At 38.5% G+C, this 20,778-nt stretch overlaps 1 protein-coding gene across 6 annotated transcripts in view; it reads left to right on the forward strand.

Moving 5' to 3' along the window:
* garz (Sec7 domain-containing protein garz) overlaps positions 1–20,778 on the forward strand; it is a 78,303-nt gene that overhangs the window by 30,225 nt on the left and 27,300 nt on the right. For 4 of the 6 annotated variants that reach the window (XM_067098726.1, XM_067098760.1, XM_067098733.1 and 1 more), the window contains exons 5-11: positions 550–688; positions 895–1,091; positions 4,118–4,340; positions 4,509–4,702; positions 4,994–5,152; positions 7,223–7,420; positions 14,163–14,276. In XM_067098726.1, coding sequence (XP_066954827.1) covers positions 550–688; positions 895–1,091; positions 4,118–4,340; positions 4,509–4,702; positions 4,994–5,152; positions 7,223–7,420; positions 14,163–14,276 — 1,224 coding nt within the window. The remainder of the gene's footprint in view (positions 1–549; positions 689–894; positions 1,092–4,117; positions 4,341–4,508; positions 4,703–4,993; positions 5,153–7,222; positions 7,421–14,162; positions 14,277–20,778) is intronic. The other 2 variants (XM_067098741.1, XM_067098751.1) reach the window with 1 other exon arrangement.

Raw genomic sequence — 20,778 nt, forward strand, 5'->3', positions numbered from 1 at the left:
TACATTTTCACATTTTATATGAAATTTTAAATTTATAGATGAGAATAGTATCTTTTGGACCTAAATGTATATAGAGTATTATTTTTACCAAACAAATTGGTGGTGAATTATACAGTGCTGAAATACAGTTGACTTTTTATATTTGCATAGGGTAAGTTCATATGCCTTGCTGTTGGTGAAATTTAGAAGTTACAGATCCCTCATAACTGCAGTGTTGTTGTCTAAAAGCCTATTCAACTTAAATGCAGATACTGTACTTCAGTGAATTTTTTCCACACTAATTTATTTTTGTAATGAGAATTTGAATTATTTGGAAGCGTTATTATTCCTTATTTTCCTCAAAGTTTTTTAACTGCAGCATAAATTTAATTGAAAATATCTGCAACCGAAGTTTGAGTTACCCAAGAATGCCAAGGCAGCAAATAACTCAAGTCAACAGTAGACAGTAAAACAGTTTCTTGAAAATATTTAAGTAAAGTATGTGTTTTGCCTTTTTTTTTTTGTGATTAACATCTCCATTGATTGATAGTTTATGCATTGACATTTCAGGTTTTGAGTGTGAACACTGACCATATTCAAGATCCCAATGACTGGACTATTTTATTCAATCTACTTGAATGTGCTGGAGCTGGTGCTAAGCCACCACCAATGGTCAATTCTGATCATGCAGATATTCAAAGTGATTCTGGTAAGAATATTCACAGAGACTGGATTTTATTGCACTTTGTGTCTAAATTTTCATAGCTGTGATAAAATATTGGTTAGATAATTTTGTTTTAATGTTTTCATTTTGAGTTTACAGGTTAATGCATTGTTATCCAAAACTGCAGAAATGCACTGGGTAGGCAGTCAGGATGTTATTTTGAGGAGTTTTTCATTTTTTTTTATCCGTAGGTTCTGTGTCAGACAGTGACTTCGGAAGTTCATCAGGTGTTGATTCTGGTCATTATACTGAAGGAGCTACTAGCGAGTGTGCTGAGCCTCCCCCTGGCCCACCCACAGCCACAGACCATCCAGAGGTATCTAAACAAACCCAGCGCTCTCGAGCTGCAAGTCCTGATCCTCTACATAACACTGGAGGCTGGATTTTGGTTAGCATTTGTTGTTTGTTTTGTCCATTAAATTACATGATGTGTTCCATCACTAATCTGTTGCTCATATACAGCCCACATGTGTGTTCATCAAATATCCCAAATACTTCAGTCTTTTGCATAACAGACAGAAGAGCAGTAGTAGTATTACACATGCATCACCTGATTCCTGAGGTCCACAGCTGACAAGTTTCACTTCTCATGCTTCTATCGGCTGAACAGAATATGCAGACTTGTGTTACTGCAGGATTGTCTGAAGTTCTTTGCCTTTTTTTTTATTAAGCCTATTGCTTTCTTATGTCTAGTGCTTATTGTATATAAAAAATATGCTAGTGTGGCTTGTGACTTTGTGAGACTTAATTTTTAGCCTGTTTTCAGTGGATTGCGTGATAAATGAAGTACAAAATATGTGGGTCTGTAAATAAAATACAGTGCAAAAGGTTAGATTTTACTAAGCTATGATTCACTTAACAAAATAATTGTTAATGAAGCAGATAGCCTTTTATCAAGAATCACAGGAACCGAGATGGTTCTGGATAACTGACCCTGTGGCCAAATTATGGCTTAAGCTAATGTTTGTCAGCCTAGCCAAGGTCTTAATAATAAGTAGCTATAACATATAACAAATCTTACATAAAGGAAAGTATATTTATAACAAAATTGTTGAAAAGTTAATAAAAATACGTTATCCACAGTAGCATTGCTTTGACATACTTTCTGATGATTTTGGCTATGTAACAGTGAAGAAGTGCTATCCTTTACCTTCTCTGGGAGTTCACTATGGCAGTATGGACTCCCAACCCACACCATTCCCTGACTGATCTGAAGTAGAAGAAGGACAGATTAACCCAGAATATCCAAAATTTAAACTTAAAAAAAAAGAATTGCTTTTAAATATCAAGGTGTATGTCTCATGACAATAGCTCCTCTGTATGTCTTCAGGAAAGACAGGTTCTGATGCTGAAGATCAATCACAGGGAGCTGTCATACAGATCATACTGGTCTCAGTTGGCCAGTGGTCCTTCCCCTCTAAATTGAGTCTTAATTAATGGGTTAGTGATGAAACAAATATATTTTAGAAAACAATTGACACTATTACTTACAGTATGAGTGCCACCTCCTAACCCTACTAATTTCCTTTAGCTGATGTCTCAGACAACAGAAGTATTGAGATGTATGGCTGCTTGAATCCTGTGAATCTCTTCATGCAAATCCCTCCATGCATCTGCACTACTACTGGCAGACTACCATTTTATTTATTTCTTGCAAGAGGGACTGAAGCATTTTGAGACAATTTCATGGCACAGATATCATCATCATCATTGCCTTCAGTGCTGTGAGACACAAAGGGTCTCTGTGAAATAACACTTCTGTCTTTCCTATGCTTTATTTCCACGAGTATTCACTCATCTCCAGCTTCCCTTCTTGTAGTTTTCATTTAAGTATGTCCGAGTCTCCAAACCTTATAGTGCTGACAGAAGCTCGGCTGACGCTATCACATGCTCTTCTAGTAGGGGTTGTGTGGACATGTGCAAGCCACCTCCAACTCCCTTTCTTCATTATTTCATCTACATGTGGAACTTCCACAGGTTCCCGAGTGTTGTTGAACAGTGGCATTAATCATACCAAAAGGAACTACAGAAGCACAAGTAATTTTAACATATCTTAGAATTGGTTACTCTTGTTTGACTTCTCCTAAAATTGGTTACGCTTGTTTGACCCAGGGACATTTGATAACTAGCCCACATGATCTGATCCATATGTACACAGACTAGAGTAATGGCAACAATTGAACATGTTTTGTGTGAATGAATGTCAAGGTTGTGAAATAAATCAGTTAAAGAAATTTTGTTGTATTCTCCGTCACTGTCACTCAACCTAATTATAAAATATTTATCTTTAATGGAGACAAAGCCTTTGGGCCATCCCTGTGAGGGCTAAATGAATTGTTCAGTGGTCTGGTAAACTTATTATAAGTTCCGACCAACTTGCATGCATATCATCAACAACAAATCTCATAGGAAGCTTTTTCATGAAAAAGGTTAGCTATAAGTTAACCAATATTTGTTCACGAGTTTTTTTCTGCACTAGAGGGAGTTTTCTTAATATAATATAATTTTTTATTAAAAATAGCAATAGGTCAGTAAAGTTCTGTTTTGATTTAGCAGACAGGGTCATAATTACATGCAGTGCAAGGTGGGAATGAACTTCATAAAATATGAAGTGTGGGTCACATTTATGTGCCAGAGACAAACTGTCAGATGGTGGTTATCTCCTTGATATTGAATTGATTGTCTCCTTATTTTATCACTCAAAACTTGCTTGTAGCATCTGGAGCTCTTTTTATACATCCATGCAAAGACCTAGATTGAAATCCTTGGTATAGACTTCTCATGCCAGGAGAGTTTTAATGTACATGAGTAGGAAATCAAGGGCGGGAATATCCCTTTATCAGCAAATTCTCAGATGTGATTTAGATTGCTACATTCTTCTAAAGAACTTAAAGCCGATTAATTTCACCTTCATTGCTTGCCTGGACAAAAGTGTCATCAGTACTGTATACCTGTTGTATGTGGCTATACAAGTATTTTTGAAAGTACACATTCCTCTATAACACCCATGTCAAAGTTAAGAAGAAACATGAGTGGGTTCCCATCACTTTGCCATAGCTGTGTATACATGTGGACCCTGATGCCATAGCTGTGTATACATGTGGACCCTGATGGGGATAAAGAAGCCATCTTGGTGCAAATTTCTAGTAGAGATTGAAGGGCTTGCTGTGGTATATCCAATTCAGGAATAGTGTCATCACGTAAGGCTCCATCTAGAGTGAGGTTGATAGTGTCTTCCAATGTCCAGAGATACTATACAGTATTTGTAAATGAGGACAATTTACAGGCTCATTTAATTCTATTATTTTTATTATTTCTGTAGCATTTTATTTAAATGTCCCAAATAAATTTCAAGGCTAAGACCAAACATGTCATATATTTGTATTTCTATGTAAACAAAAGAAATTTTTCCAGGTTGGCCGTGAAGGGGAAATAGAACCAGTGGCTGTACGAGCTGTCTCTGTTAATGAATGGGATATAGTACATCAGCGTGAACTTGGAGAACATAGACCTGAGGCTTTAGTGCAAGCTGTTGATACTTTGGCCTTCCTAGTAAGAGACAGACGAATCACACAGTCAAGCCTCCCAGCAGCTGTTCAAGCCTGTAGAACATTTGTTGAAGCAACACTAAATGGAGGTAAATTAATTTTTGCAAATTGATTGAATGAAGTACAAAATTTAAAAAGTATTTTGAAATATAGTTACAATATTTTGTTAATGCTCAGTCCTGACTTATGTTTTTACATTTAGCAGAACCTGTACGATCATTGCTGCATGTCCATATATATTTATTTTTTGTAATTAGGGAAAACAGAAAAAAGAACTGCTAATAAGGAAGGTGTACGCTCACCTTCTCGTCGCAAGACATCAGGGAGACGTAAAGAAGAGAAAGGCATTACACGAAGACCAAAGTCTCCGAATACTGGGTCTAATGCTTATGATGCTGATGAGTCTGATTCAGATGATGTTCCCATGACATACCAGCAAGTGTCTGAAAAGGTGACTAGAAATAATGATGCCAGACTGGTTGAATCTTTCTCATGTTTTCTATTTTGATTTTAGTTGAGATTTATTATTTATTTTTTTATCTATTCTTTTAACTTCATCAAAAAACTCTTCCATTTTGTTATGATAGTTTTTATAGTATATACCTATTATCACAGAAATCTATCTGTTACGTTTTTTGCATTACTAAAATCGTTCACTGTTATATTAGGGGTTATTAGTTGCATATTAAAGTATTAACAGATAATCCAGGCAGATTTTACATTTCATGGATATTCCCAACAGTTACTAGATTTGATGGATACATTGCATACAGCATCAGGCCAAATTGTTGGTATTGATGATGGGTCGTCTGCATCAGCCTCTTTGATGTCATTGTGGTCTCAGGCATTATGCCCTCTTCTCCAAGGGATAGCCAGATATTGCTGTGATTCACGCACTACGGTAAGAAAATCTTGGTAGACTCAGTTTTCCGTAATTTGAACAAACTCGTTCTCTGCTGGCAAACATTTGCCTGTATTGAGATAGTGCAAAATTTTAATAAGAGGTTTGTTTTTATGAAATAAAATTAATTTGAAGAGTGTCTGCACCCTGTCTACAGCTGAGCAGACTTACCCGGATGTTCCTCTACTGCAGGATTGCCAAAATTCATTGTTAGGTGTAACTTGCTAATTATTTACTTGTAATACTGTAGATTCTTTTCATTTCTATATCCACATCTTATGTGGTGGTGTGACTTCTCCAGTTTAGTAGATAGTGGTTTTTGTCTTTTAGTTAATGGGCCTTGCAGTTCCAGGTTTTTATATTAACTCGACTTATATATCTTTGTTGTACTGTTTGCAGACAGTACGTATTAATAAACTAAAATATCCTCAGTATGCTTAAAATAATATTAGCCATATATGGGGAGAGAGTGAAATCATTGGCTAATTGACCTTCAGTTTGGTACAGTTGTAAATCTCAGTAGCCTTACATTTTGCATGTAAGGGAGATTTTATTAGGCTAGTGAGACAGACAGTTCTATGGACTATGATAAGTTTTGACACTAGTAATGATTTTTTGTGTGTCATACATAATAAAAACATATTGTTGATAGGCCTAAAATTAAAGTACTGTACCAGAAATTAACACAATTGAGAGAGAGATATGACAAAAAGGTGATATTTTTTTCAAGGGGCAGAGCTCATAAGATGCTTAAAAATTCACGTTTTACTGTTTCTCCTCCTTCACAATGATATTTAAACAGTGATAGGTAATGGCATATAATGGGAGGGCTAAAAATATGCTTCCCAAAAATTGGGTGTGTTTAATGCTGGAGTGCCTTAAATGCCAGAAAATACAAAAATCATCTTCATTAGTCAATTTCTTTGTGAACAAACTCCTACTACAGTCATGCCTTAATGTTTAGGCTGTTGACTCTGAACTATCTTTATCATTAAAGAATATGTTTTTATTTATTTTGTTACAGATTTTTAAGTATTTGTAAATATATCTCAAGTAATAGCAGCCAGATATTCTGATTTGAAACATAGCTTAGCGTAACTGTTTACCACCTAGAAAATTGAAACTTGCACTTTACAGAGTACATGATAAAATCATGATTTTTTGGGGTGAAGAGTTTGGGGCAAATATTATGTGAAGCCAAATATTACACAATTATATATGGTATGTAATAGTTTAAAAGGGCGATGAGGTGATTAGTACTGTTTTGAGGTAATTCTCTCATTACTCAGAATTTCAACTAAACCAGGAATTGTCATGCCCCATTGGTGTTGGATTAGTGAAGAGCTACCCATGTATAGCAAATGAATGAATGAATGGTTATGTAAAGAATTAAAATTTATTACACACAGCAAAACCAGTGACTGTTTTTCGTGAATATGTGAAGGAAAGATAAGTTGTATTTTGGAACTGGTTAGATAAGTAGAACAATAAAATATATTTTTTGTAATATTACGAGCATCATTATTTGCTCTCTTGTCCTCTCCTGACACTAAACATACACTCAGTCCTTCCACACCAGGTGCTCTAATGTCTTGTACTCCAGTCTCACACAAAAGGTCAGTACATCCAGGCTCTCTCACACTCAGCATAGTTCATAGCCACAGACATGAGCTCTTTCTGGCCTCTTGCCATCTCCAAACACTTGAAACTAAAATGAATTCAAACCCCCCCCCCCCCCAAAACAAAGCCATTAAAGACAGTGAAGTCGGTGCTGGATGTTTCAGTAATGTATGTTTAAGTGAATATTGTGGATTTTAATTTTCATTTATATTGCAGAGCTGTTAGAAATAGTAGGCAGCCATAAAAAACACTAATGTTGATGCTGGATGTTTCTGTGAGAATGTTCATGTGGATATTGTGGATTTTAAAGATTTATATTGCAGAGCTGTAGTTGGAAGGGCATTAAATTTTTTCAAGGGTTCTTTTAACAAGAAAAGTAGATACCAGAGGATTGTTTGTAATTTTGTATGGTGTAGTTAATAAAAGACTGTTCATGGCCTTTTCTTTTAGGTACGAAACATGGCAATGACATACCTTCAGCGAGCTCTTCTGAATCATGACTTACAGGCATTAAGTGCTGGAGAATGGGAGTCATGCTTTAACAAAGTACTGTTCCCTTTGTTAGCAAAGTTGCTACAACCACTGCCAGGATCAAGTGCAGCGGCCATAGAGGAGACACGTGTTCGAGCAGCTACCCTTGTTCAGAAGGTATTTTTAACTTTTATATAAGTAACTTACCAAGTAATCACATATCTGTAGTTTTTAACTCGTGCGGCAGCTTAAATTCAAAATTCGCAGTAGCGCTTCAGTTGTTTAGTGTAGGTAACTAGTCCCTCCCACTAACGGGAATACCAGGAACGACTTAGCAGACAACCTCATTCTGTTTCTGCCATGCCTGACATAAACATTGGATGTTTGCAACAGCTTTGTTCTACTTGCCAGTTGTATAACCAGATTTCGGTGAAGTATTACCGCTGATTTTGATTAGCCTTCAAGCTTATAGCTTTCAGGGTCAGTTTTTTATTGTTTTGTTATTAATGAAATATGATTCAAGTTCGTTATTTTTTTACTACTGTAGCAGAGTTGCAATCTCCTCTCCAGAGAACTGAAAAAGTGTAAGGGCAGGAAAGTAGTAAGGAGAGATTTCATGCCTAATGTTTTGGTGGATGAGCTTTAGGAGAGAAGGTGTTCTCGAGAGCCAAGAATCGTGCTGTGTGCTCCCAGCACCAGCTCCCAGCTTGCTTGGAGCCAGTTACAGAGCACCCAGCTCCCTCTCTCATGCACCCTGCTCCAGCACCTGAACTCCTGGCACCCACTCTCCCCACATCCATTTTTCTCTCCTGCTACTAGCCCTCCTACTTTTTATCCACTTGCTCCTGCACCTGGCTCCCTAGCTTCCTTCCCATGTCATTACCAGTCTTGTGTCTAGGTTAACAAAAAATTAACCTTGTAACAGTGAAGTGTAGTGCAGTGGAGGAGGTGATTATCTGACCTGCCAGTTCTCCTAGATCTAAATTATTGTCAAACTCCCCTAAACCTGGGAGGAGGCATACTGAAAGTCTAATGGAGGTTGGTGGGAAGTCCCCTGGGTAGTTGCCCCCTCAGTCAAACCTGTTGCACATTCCCAGGTATCGACAGACAGCCACTGAAAAGGCGTCTTGATGGATGTGTAGTGGAGGAGGTGGGTATTTGGCCTGTCGGATCTCCTAGACCTGAAGTCCCCGCCATATTCCCCTAAACCTGGGTGGAGACATACTGGTGGTCCAAGGGAGTCCAAGGGGGTTTGCCCCCAGGTAGTTGGCCCCTCAGTTGAACCTGTAGTACATTCCCAGGTATTGGCAGACAGCCACTGGAAAGGTGTCTTGATCGATGTGTAGTGTTATCATCACTCGTCAAATTGACATCTTCCTGAGCGCCTGGTGCCATCCTGCTAGTGTCCGGCACCAGTTCCTGTTCTCTTGGCGCCTATTCCCAAATACCTGACACCAGTTCCCAGGCGCTTGGCACTCTCTTTTGTAACCGGCGCCAACCTACAGAGCTCCCATCGCCTGCTCTCATGCTCCTGGCTCCAGCCTACTAGTGTCTGGCGCCAGTCCCTCTTTAGTGCTTGGTGCCCATCTTTGCTGAGAACACACTGTTGTTCTTTCTTGAGCGCCAGTCTCCAATTGAATGCCTGGCCCTCCTCGATCACCAGGTGCTAACTCCTCGGTATCAGACCCCCTCCTCTGAGCACCATACAGACTGCTCACAAGCGTTTTGGCTGTCTTCAGTCTGTTCCACCTTCGCCTAGAGTTCAAGATGAGCCGACGTTGCCCCCTTTTTAGCAACAATTAGTGTCTCGGAGTCCTGTCCTTTGCAGACAGGGACTTTTGTGTCCCGAATTTATGAGAAGTCTCTCAGGGAGTTGGGAGTTTGACTTTTGTTGAAAAGGGAGCAAGACAAGTGTCTTTGGACTTTCCTTCCTCTGGTGCTTCGATGGAACTAGACCTCCATGTCGAAGATCTTGTCAAGATTTTTGAAGTAAAAGGTTTTTTCTTGACTGGCAGCAGGAGCACGGGCTAAGAAGTCAGAGGACTCTTAAGTATTTACCAAGAGATATTGCCTTGGATTGTCTCTTAGTCCTGTCCTGTACGGACAAGGACCGTTGAGATGGTTTTTAGAGATTTCTGCTCTTTTCTTTGGAATCTCAAGAAGAGAGAGCTCTGGTGCTCCTTTACTACTGTGAGAGCCACACAGTCACAATCAGCCCTGTTATTTTTGCCTGCAGACCTACATCACCTTCTCCTCAAAACACAGCCTCCGTCGCAAGAGTCAGTTTTTTGGATGTCAGTCTCAACGCTCGGAATTTTCGGGCTTTCCGTCTGCCAAGAGAATCACAGGTACTTTAAGACAGTCCGCTAATTTCTAGCCCCTTTTTTCTTCTTACTCAGAACATTAGTGGGTGAGTCTCCTGGAGGCTCTGTCTTCCACCAAGACATTAGTCAAGCTAGACAGACTTCATATTAAAGTTTTGCAATTCTTCCTCTAGTTTTCATCTAGTTCTGAGTTTTCCAGCGCAGACAGTAAGCACCGTAACATTTTTTGGTTCTTCACGGCCACTGAAGATACACACAGATGACGATTGCTGTTCTCCGCTTCCTGTCAAGCGGTAAGGAGGCTAGCTTCATCTCACAGCATACCTGCACTTTTGCTATGGTTCCCTCTGTCACTTGCTTAGTCCGACTTCCTATGGAATGGCGAAACCTTCTCTCCTGAGCATTCTTTTGTTGAAAAACTGTACTTGGGCTCCAAGCAAGAAGAGAAAGTGCCATGTACAATCTCGGACCAGCGCTTTCTAATGGCGTCCATTCCTGAACGCCTGGAATCAACTTCTGAGCTCCTGGAGCCAACTTTTGGTGCCTGGGGCCGATTCCTGAACGCCCGACACCTGTTCCAGAGCGCTCAGCACTATCTAGCCAGTACCAGGCTCCCACCGCTGAACGTCTAGTTCCCGCTTATGGACTATTTTTTTTTTTTTATGTTTAGAGGATTGTGTCTGACGCCAGAAGAATTCGTCTCCTGGTTTTGGACGAGGACACTGCTATCTCATGCCCAGGCTTTTGTGTCTCTTATGGACTTTTCAAGCATTTTATAAGCATGCCAGATATTAGTTTCTGCCACAAACACTTCTGGATATGTTTTCGGTCTGTACAAGGTGTCATTGAGTCCATGCAAGACGTTATTTAGTCCTTATAGGAAGTCAAGCCCACACAGATGTCCACATGTCTGCATGGCTGTCAAGAGTCAGCAGGGTCGGTAGCTAGTCCACACAGTTGTCTGTGAGTCTGCACAATGATCTGCAAGTTCGCTCAGTTGCTTGCTAGTCTGCAGGGTTGTCAGCGAGCTTGCATGGCCCACAACCCCCTTTTTCTCTTTGAATAGAGAGCGAAGTTCAAGACGGAGATGAACCAGACAGTCCTGTCATCCATTCTCCAGGGTGATTGGATGGAGACCTTGTATATGCAGGATACTTCCTTCCATGTCCACGTACAGACTTCAGAGAGTATCTCAGGTCCATCATACGAGACAGGATCTTCCAGTTCGGGGATCTAGGCTTCAGCCTCTATGGCACTAGTCATCTCTTGAGTCCTCTCTCCGCTTACGTTTTACTTCATTTTCTGGCCATGAACATCAGTTTTCCTGGACAACTGACTTCTTCAATTCCCTTCGAAGGAAAAATGCTTCAAGTTTTGACCAAAAGACCAACTGGGACAGGGAAACACAGCTGGACACCATTGTTTTTTCTCAAAGCCCCGGATTTAAGTCAGACCTGCAATGGTGGCTATCCGAACTAACTTTCGGAAGGAAAGTTCCTTCATCCTCTGAGACTAGGCTTATACTTCTTCTCAACACCTTGATTGAGGTTGGGGAGCCTTCTTGAGGGGTTGGGGAGCCTGCTTGGGGAATCGGGAAGTTTCTGGGACGTGTCCCCGGGAGAATGAAGCCTTCACATCTACATCAGAGAGCTGAAAGCAGTTTGCGTAGGGCTTCAGTGCTTCTCAACCGTAGTTCACTCCTAGACTGTGGTACTCCATTTAGACTAGACCACAGTCCTAACATTCATTGCGTTAGTAAGGTGACACTCTCTCATTTTCTCTCCACCAAACGGCAAGAGAACTTCTGCAGTGGACAATCAAAATTGGATTTTCTAGTCTCTTGATTTTTTCAGGCCAACTAATAAGTTCTGGCAGACGAACTGAGCTGCCAGAAGCTTGTTCTTACCACCAAGTGGGCCTTGAATCCCCTGGTCTGTCAGGATCTGTGGAATCTATGGGGCAGGCCGACTTTGGGCCTGTTTGCCACCTTAAGGAACCTTCATCTTCTTATATGTTCTTCAGCCCCAAACCCTCTAGCATGGGCAGCAGACTCCATGCTGCGAGTTTGGTCCAATTTGGACCCCTAGGTCTTTCTACCCTTCAGCATAGTCAAGTAAGTGTTGAACAAGTTTCAGACTCATCGCAACGTTACGATGACCCTCATAGCCCTGTTCTGGCCCATGAAGTAATGATTTCCTAACCTGCCAATGTTGTTGGTGGACTCTCCAAGACTCCTTCCCCATCCATTTCTACTCAGTCAACCTTGCTCTTGTCCGGATGGGCCTCCGACTGTCCAGAAGCTTGTCGGAATGAAGGGGTTTTTTTAGACGCACTATAGGGACTTGGAAATGCAGACGTCAATCTCCTAGCTCTGTCTACCAGAATAGGTGAGCAATTTTCTGTAGCTGGTGTCTCAGACTCTATGTCTCTCCTTTTAAGGCATCTGTGACCCGAATTGTGGATTGCCTTTTTTGTCTGAGGAGATCTAGAATCCCTGGTATTTCTCCATTAAAGGATGTTGAGCTACATTTAACTCAGTTTTTAACCAACTTCATCAAATCCTTTGACTAGTTCAAGCAAGGAAGGAAATCCGGTCTCGTGGAGCCTGGACGTAGTGTTGAAGTGACTGACAGGTCCCTTTTTTGATTTACTATGCTTCCCTTCTCAGTAAAGGTGAACTTGGCTTCTGCTAAAACGCATTAGTGAGATACGAGCCATCGTTCTAGAGTAGGTTTTTTTCACAAGGAGACACATGTTGCTCGTTTACCCTTGGATTTTAGCCAAGAACAAGGACCTATCCAAGACCTGGATCCGTTCTTTTTCCTTAAGAACTTAACGGACATCCTTGGCTCTGAGGAAGAATAGAGAGCCCCCTGTCCAGTTGGGGTTTTCAGGTATTACCCGAGCAGGACTGGAAGAGCAGAGGGTCATCCACAACCTATATAGTGTTCTGGCAAGGACCCATTTTGACCTCTGACTAAGAACGCATTGTCCTTCATCCTAAATGGACTTTATTTCTGAGACTTCTCTCAGATTCAGGAGAGCATTTTGCTTATTTTAATTGTAAGCTAAGGATGTTAGAGCAGCTGCTACCTCGTTAGCTTATAGGCACAATATGCCCATTACTTCCATTCTGCAGTCGACCTACTTGAAGTGTAATCGATCTTCGCTTCTCACTATTTTTAATGAAAGTTAAAAGTGTTACAATTTTGCAAAACCTTGCGACCATCATAAGTAGCTGGCATGGTATTGCGGGAAGGAAGCATGGGATTTTCTCCTACCATCTCTTCACCTTGTAGTAAGGTGTTGGGTTTTGGGGAGCCGGGGGGGTACAATGTGCCTGGAGCACCCACCACTCTCAGTGGACGGGTTGTGGTTTTATTTCAGTGTAGGTGATGGTACAGTATTATCTGGTTGTGTTATATATTGGTACTGCACCCAGGGCAAGGGCACCTATTGATGCTTTGCTAGCCATCAGAATACTCCTTCGCTGCAAAGCTCCCACTTAAGTAGAGGTGCTCCATGGCTATACCGCCATGCCACTACAGGTTAAGATGAGCACTAACCAGAGGCAGTAATCTCTTGCAGTAGCTCTCTTAACTGATAAAGAAATGACAGGCATTGCTTTCAGTGCTAGTAACTTTTCTGTTTCAAATTCATTACATGATTTAATGTTTTGGAGTAGAATATGTTCATGTATCCCACTTCCTGTCAATGTGGGATTCAGCTATGTAATTATTTGGTATTGGTAAGTTACTTATATAAAAAGGCTATTTTTATAATAAAATTAAGTTTTATATATACTTACCAAGTAATTACAGAATCAGAGCCCATCCTCCTCCCCTCTGATAGACATAAGGCACAAACAGAATGAGGTTGTCTGCCAAGTCGTTCCTGGTATTCCCATTAGTGGGCGGGACTAGTCACCTACACTAAACAATTGAAGCTCTACTGCAAATCTTGAATTTAAGCTGCTGCACAATTTAGAAACTATAGCTATGTAATTTACTTGGTAAGTACATATAAAACAATTTTATTATAAAAATAGCAGTTTTTTATACCTCAGTATAAGAAGATAAATAAAACCTCCAAGTAATTTCTGATCTTAAAAAGTATTTCTAAGCAAAGTTGATCTTACTGAAGTAGATTTTATTTTGATCTTATTCACTTTGAAAAAGTTTAACAGTCCCCTAAAAAATTTTCCATTACTTGTTTCTCTTTCATGCATTTTTCTTCAGTTTCCAGTAGAGCAAAGAACCAGAACATCACCATTATAATGAACTTTTGGTACATTAAACCCATAGCATTTTTAAAAACTTGAAAAAAGATGTATAGAAGCAACGAATGAGTAAATAAAAAAAAATTACATCCAGTTCTAATTTGCAAGCTGACATATTTTTCAGTTTTCAGGACTTTATTACATTTCTGGATACTTATGCAGCTATCAGTGTTTGTACTTTATTTAGTTAGACTGCTCTTTGTGAAATCTGGACATCGTAAATGTGGAAGGCATTATTTCTGGTATGAAAGAAAACTTTTTGAAAGGGTTGTTTAAGAATTAACTTAATTCATCAAGGTGATAATTTTTTTTTCAGGTATACCTTCGTCACTTGACTCCACTGCTGACACTTCCTACATTTACTGCGCTGTGGCTCACAATTCTAGATTTTATGGACAAATACCTCAATACGCATCGTTCTGATCACTTGGTGAGCACACATACTGCATGGGCATCTCTTGCATTAGTGTTCAGCAGTATTTGTATATATTTTTCTCACTGGATAATACTCTGCTTCTGAATGTTAATAGGTAACTTTTTGTCAGACAAAAGAGAGAGAGAGAGGGAGAGACATTATCATTTGGTATGAATGTTAGGCCATGGGAAGTTTTGGGAAATCTGTCATACACAAGTTTCCAGAGATAGTGTATTTTTACTAACACATTGCTTCATGAAGAGTTTCTGCTCGCAGTACAGTCCATTCTTGCCATGATAATGATTGCATCTGAAGTGAGAGAGAAATGATCATTAGAGTAGGTGTTATTGAGCTAGCATACTGTGTTTCTGGTAAACCATATGCCATTCAATAAATATTGTACTTTTTTGCTAATACATTCATGTATGAAGTTTCTTCACTAAAGTTATAGTACTTTATTTCAACACCAATTGCATTAACTTTTAAATATAAAGTTTTGTATAAAAGAAAACATCCTCAGAGACTGTATTCATTTGGTAAGACGGCAATTTTTCTTAGGCATGTAAGGGACATTGCACAGTATTTTAATCAGTTATAATATTCATCGAATGTTTCAGTACCTTGATTTACAAAAATTTTAACAGAAACATGGCAATCAGTCATTAGTCATGTTATAAATCAAAAGGTCCCTAACCTGGCCATGATTCAAGAGCTATCCATAATATTTCATTTTAATAAATTTCTTTGAAATATAAAATCTACATTGCTATTTTTAGTAGTAGATTGATACAAATGATACGTCATATTCATTTGAAAGTAATGGCATTTGTAATGAAGCAGTGATTTTCATAAAAGAATTACCAGTTTACCAGATCATTGCACATGTAAATGAGGATTCATCAATTTTGAACTGGAGATAGACTATGTACTGTACTGGTATTGTCTACATAGCCAGAATATCCAAACTCTCCCAAGAGCATGCACACATGTTGTATGTACAATATTTTTTATATACTTTGAGAAAATGCTTGTTTTTGTCTTAAACTTGTTCATGTGATTCAGTGGATTTATAGACTTCGAGATTAATGCATTGAGTGGTACAATAAAGTGAATTCTGTATTAACCCTTAAACGCCTACTGGACGTACCATACGTTGACTAAAATTGTCTGTTGGGTGCCAAGTGGACGTATGGTACGTTGACTAAAAATGGTTTTTTTAAATATTCGCGGAAAAATAATTATAGGCCTAGTTTGCGAAAGGTTTTAAATCACGCCGCCTTGAGGATGCTGGGAGTTCACGGATCACGCTGTTGTTTTGTTTATAAACGTCACCCAGACGCCGCATGCGCCGAATTTCTTCCTTCTCGCACCAGGAAGCATCAGCGGCGCATATTCGGAGAGCGATATCTTGACGCATCCGTGTTTTGCAGAACTTTGGCGAGTGTTTGCGTATTTGTGAGGCAACAGGACGTAGAATACAACAAAAAATAAATCATGCTTTTAGCTTTTACCATTTTTGAAATATTTTCATATAAATAACGATAAATAGAAAAAAAAATCGGTAAAAAAAATGCAATTGTAAGCTAAAAAACTTACAGTCTAGTAATATTCAATCAATTTCCTTCATTTTGAAACAATTGGAAAGTCTCTAGCACAATATTTTGATTGATGGTGAATTTTTGAAAAAAACTTTTTTTTTACGTCCGTGTGTTACGAATTCATGCATCATTTTGTGATAATATTTTCTCTGTGTTGCTTTAATTGTTTTACAATCTGTTATATACCAAAATCATTGCAATTTAGTGTACAATACAACTTAAAAAAAGTAAACGCATTAGCTTTAACCATTTTGCTTACAGCGCGATTTTTATACAATTATATATGTTTTTTTTTTCGCTGTCATATATTCCAATATTTATATATGATAATGATATTTTTTTCATTTCTGATGGTTGCATACTAAACTTCAGGCAATGAGAAAAAAAGGAGCCAAAAATGAACTCTTAATCTTAAAAACTAAGCGTGCTGTGATTTAAAAAAAAAAACTTTTTTTCCGCTTCGGCGCTAGCTCCCGAACGCCGCCGGCATACGGGAGACGTTTTTGTAAATAGAGGCTCGGCGTTTAAGGGTTAATTGCAGTTGCTGTATGTGTAGGCTACAAACTATGTGCATAATGCATATAGGGTATATTTAGATAACTAATGTAGTATATTGAATTTCTGTGAGTTTATGGTATCCAACATAATTGTTCTACCTAAGACAAGAACCCAACGAGGCCAGGGGAGCACTGGTGATAGGAGCCACAACCAGAGCTGCAGTAGCTTCCAGGACCAGAGCCATTCCAGATTACCCAATTAGAACTGCTTCAATTGCAGAAGTTTTGACCAGACCAGAGATGAGAACCATTCCAGTGTTCTTCGTCAAAGCCTCCCAAGCCTTCTAGATCAAAGCCATTTCTAGGACTGAGACTGTGACCAGAGACCCAACTAGTATTCTTACCAGAGCTATTTCTATAAATGAAGGCTGCAGCTAGACCAGCTCTAGTAATAGAGCCACTCCAGCTTTAAGGTCAGGTCCATTTCTGATGATCAGAGCAGCATCTAGAGACCAATCTCCTCCCATTGCTGCTCCTTCTGCTGTAGTTCCTTACGCCGTTACCACTTATGCACAGTAGAGTTATACAGGTAAATGCTCAATAACAGACACTACATCAAGAAAGAGGCATGTTGCCATATAATCTGCAACAGCTCAGGGCTGCTCTGTCAAAAGGACTGCTCTGAAGATCAAAGCCAGGACTAGAAAGGCATTAACCTGAATTCCTCCAATATCCAGAGCTGATTTAGTAATCAGGATATTAGCCACTCAGTGAGAAAGACCACATGATAGTCTTCAGAACATAGAATAATTGTATAGATGGCAAGAGCTGGATGACATATAGAAGTGCAGCCAGTGTTGTAAAGGCTGCCCTTTCTCTTTTCTCTCTCTCTCGTGCTCCTACTCTGAGTTGATGTTTATATTTCCAGGATATATTTTTGCTGAATGACAAGCTAGTCTCACAGTCAAAGCTCAACACTTGGTCATTCTTTTCACCTGATTTTTGGGAGGATCCATTTTCAGGATAAGAACAAGATGTTCAAGTCTCTCCAGAAGTGCCAGTAAAATATTTTCACACTTATGTCAGTTAAAATGGATCATCTTTACACATATAAATAATTATTATTTTTATTATTAATTTTCTTATATTATTTTTACTTGTTCTACTCTCCTGCCAGAAAGTTAAATTCTTTTGGGGCCTTGGGGAATCCATGTTACAAAACCACCAAAGATAACCAGATTACATAAGTCCCAGTGGCTGGAGTAAATGACCATGTAAAGCTAAAACACAGTTGCTCTTCTTATTAGTGAAATAATACAACACTTGGCCACATTTAGTATTTGTATGGATGTGCCTAAAAATACATATGGTCTAGGAATTCCTTTGGTTTGCATGCTTGTTTAAGGGACATATCAGAGGACAAGGAACCAGAAATTTTATTCCATTCTGAATCGTACAATTTATTTCAAGGGCATGTGAGCAGTACAAGTTACTGTGCTTGTCAGTGAGATCAGAACCCTCTCGCCTTCTCTGCTTTTTAAACTTAATCTGGATGTCAGTAAATTTGTGTTTGGTATGTGGAGTGATGTTTCGAATTCTGGTTTGCATTTTTTTGTTCTATGTCTTGTTTTCCAACAATTTTTTGGGTCAACTTCTTTTTTCCAGATATGTGAAAAAATCATTCATCTATAGAAATGAGTGATAAAGTAAAAAAATTACTGTGAAAATGGGTTCTAAAGGAACTCAAGCTTCTAAAATGGAGGTAGCACAATTACTAATACTGGGTAGTTGCTTATATCTCCACACATTGAACACAAAAATGGCAAAGTTGTTGGTGTCTCCTGAAAACAAAATGATGAAAATAACTACAAATTCTATTATCAAAATATGAAGCTGGATAAAGGACTACTGGTGAAGTGAAAAAACGTGTTCGTGGCAGATTCATACCGTGTAGAAAGCATTGCTCTAGAAATTTTTTATGTGTCTGTTGATCACTTTAATCCTGATGAAGTACTGTACTCTAATATAATGCTAGAGAAGCAGTTGCTGAAGTGAAGAAAGCAGTGGAATGCTTGACATTGAGCATGCATAGTACTGTGGCAGTTAGTGTTCACAGTTAACTGAGCTCAAAACTTCTGCACATGCCTATATTTTCAGAGACTATTCAAATGGCTAGCAAAAGAATTCTGGGTTTCATGTTAATCTGGATACCAGACATGGTTTTGAAATGCTTGCTGAATATATTATGCTTAATAATGGTGAACATTATCCAAGTCATGATTCAGGTGCCGAGAGTCAACAGTGCTTTTCATGATCTAGCATCATGTTGTCATTGGTTGTGCAATTGACCTTTAAAATTGTGCCATATCAGTTGTTTCATATGTTGTGTGTTCATGGTCAAGTGAGAGATTGCAATTATTTTTCAAGCATCAGAAATCTATACAACCACTAATAGACCCATGTGAGGTCATAGTTGATTTTGAAGTTTCAATTCATAAAGCCTTTAATTCCGCATTATCAAATTCATTAGTTGTAGGGTTTCTGTGTCATCTTGGTCAGTCAAATGTTTAGAAAAATTAGTGATTTAGGACCGAAGGAAAAATAATGTACTAACTCTGAATTTTGTCTGAAAGTAAGATGCTTCTTAGCTCCTCTTTCCATTGCTGACTTTGAAGATGTATATGAAACTTTGATTGATGATGAGGAAATACCCAGGGAATTCATCACTTATTTTGCTTTGAATTATATATGCATTGTGAGAGGACATGGTACTGTATGGAGGGTCAAGATTTCCCCAAAATAAATACTGCAATGTTTTAGAAGCATGTCATACTGCTTTAAATGGCTCTGCAGGTGCAATTCATTTTAAATATTTGGAAACTCATACAAGTCCTAAAGGAGGAGGAAGGTTTAATTCATAAAATGACTTGGTTCTGTTGCCGAAATTCACTAAAGAAATTAGCATGCTAATGAAAAATAACAGCCCTCATAAAGATATTGGTCACAAACTGTGATTCAGGAAAGAAAGCAGAAGTCTTGAGGGGGTTTACTAAATTATGGATAAATCTAATTTTTTGCTTACCATATATAACTCGTGTAACATGCGATCTTGCGTATCATCCCCAAATTTTCACCCTTAAAAAATTATTTTATCATGTATCTTGTGTATCCTGCGAGTCCTGTTTTTGAGACCAAATTACAATAGACTAACCCCTTTTCCTCCATCTCTTTTGTAATTGTGAGGGATTTTACTGATTTTACTTTAACATAAAGTATATCAGTTTACCTTTGTATACCCATTTTACATATGCTCAATAATAATAATAATAATAATAATAATAATAATTCCATTAATACATTAGTTTCTTTTAGCAACTAAAAAAATTATTTTCCTAATTCTTTCAGTAGTAGGCTGAATCAGCCAATTCTGAGAATCACTTTATCACCACAAGCAGGACGATTGTTTTTTTATACATACAGTATTATGATGATAATATATGAGTATAATAATACAGTATTAATGGATTCTGTAAGTAAAATAAGTTTCATTACCAATACCTTTATCTTAAATACAGATGTAACAGCCTATTTGATTTTGCAAATGGATACTGTGAGTGTAACACCTGGGCTAGCCTAGGTGTATAGTTCGCACACAGCCTACACATTTTTATCTTGTGTATGGTAATACAATATGGTAACCAACTGATAGGGAAGTTGCTGTATAAAAATACATTAATGGTCACAAAACCATGGTAGGCTGTGGGTATAGTGTAGGCTAAGCTATCGTATGTGTATAGAGTAAACCCCCTGTATTCGCAGTCTCACTATTTGCAGATTTCTCTGTGGAACATATATACCCATTATTTGCGGAAAATTCGCCCATTCGCGGTATTTTTTAATGAGAAATATCCACTAAGTACTGTATTTTCATATAATTTTCATGACTAAATGCACTTTTTGTGATTAAACTATTAAAATACTCAGGTATAAGCATTTCTAGAGGGTTTTTTTGGCGTTTAAACTATCAAAATAGGCAGTTCTGTGTGTGTTTAGAGGAGTTTTAAGTATTTGCAGATTTTAGCTATACGCGGGGGGTTACGCATCCCCCGCGAATACGGGGTTTACTGCAGATTGTACTGTATACCCTAGTGTGGGCTAGGCTAATTTCAAGTTATGTTTTTTCCAAGAAACAATGGGGGTTTTTGTAACGTAACCCCCATCGTAACTGGGGAAATACCTGTATGATGGGATTGTGAGGTTCAAGAAAAGTCAGAGGTGAAAGACTGATTCTTTATTATTCTCGACAGGTGTTTATAAGACAAAAATTGGACGGAAAGGTAGCAGGCGACCCGAGACCCCCTGCGGCATCCATACAGGATCTGTGTTTTTTAGCAAGCATAAAAATATGTACAACATTTGTTA

This window comes from Macrobrachium rosenbergii, chromosome 4 (genome assembly GCF_040412425.1).
Source record: "Macrobrachium rosenbergii isolate ZJJX-2024 chromosome 4, ASM4041242v1, whole genome shotgun sequence".
In the NCBI taxonomy this organism is placed as follows: Eukaryota; Metazoa; Arthropoda; class Malacostraca; order Decapoda; family Palaemonidae; genus Macrobrachium; species Macrobrachium rosenbergii.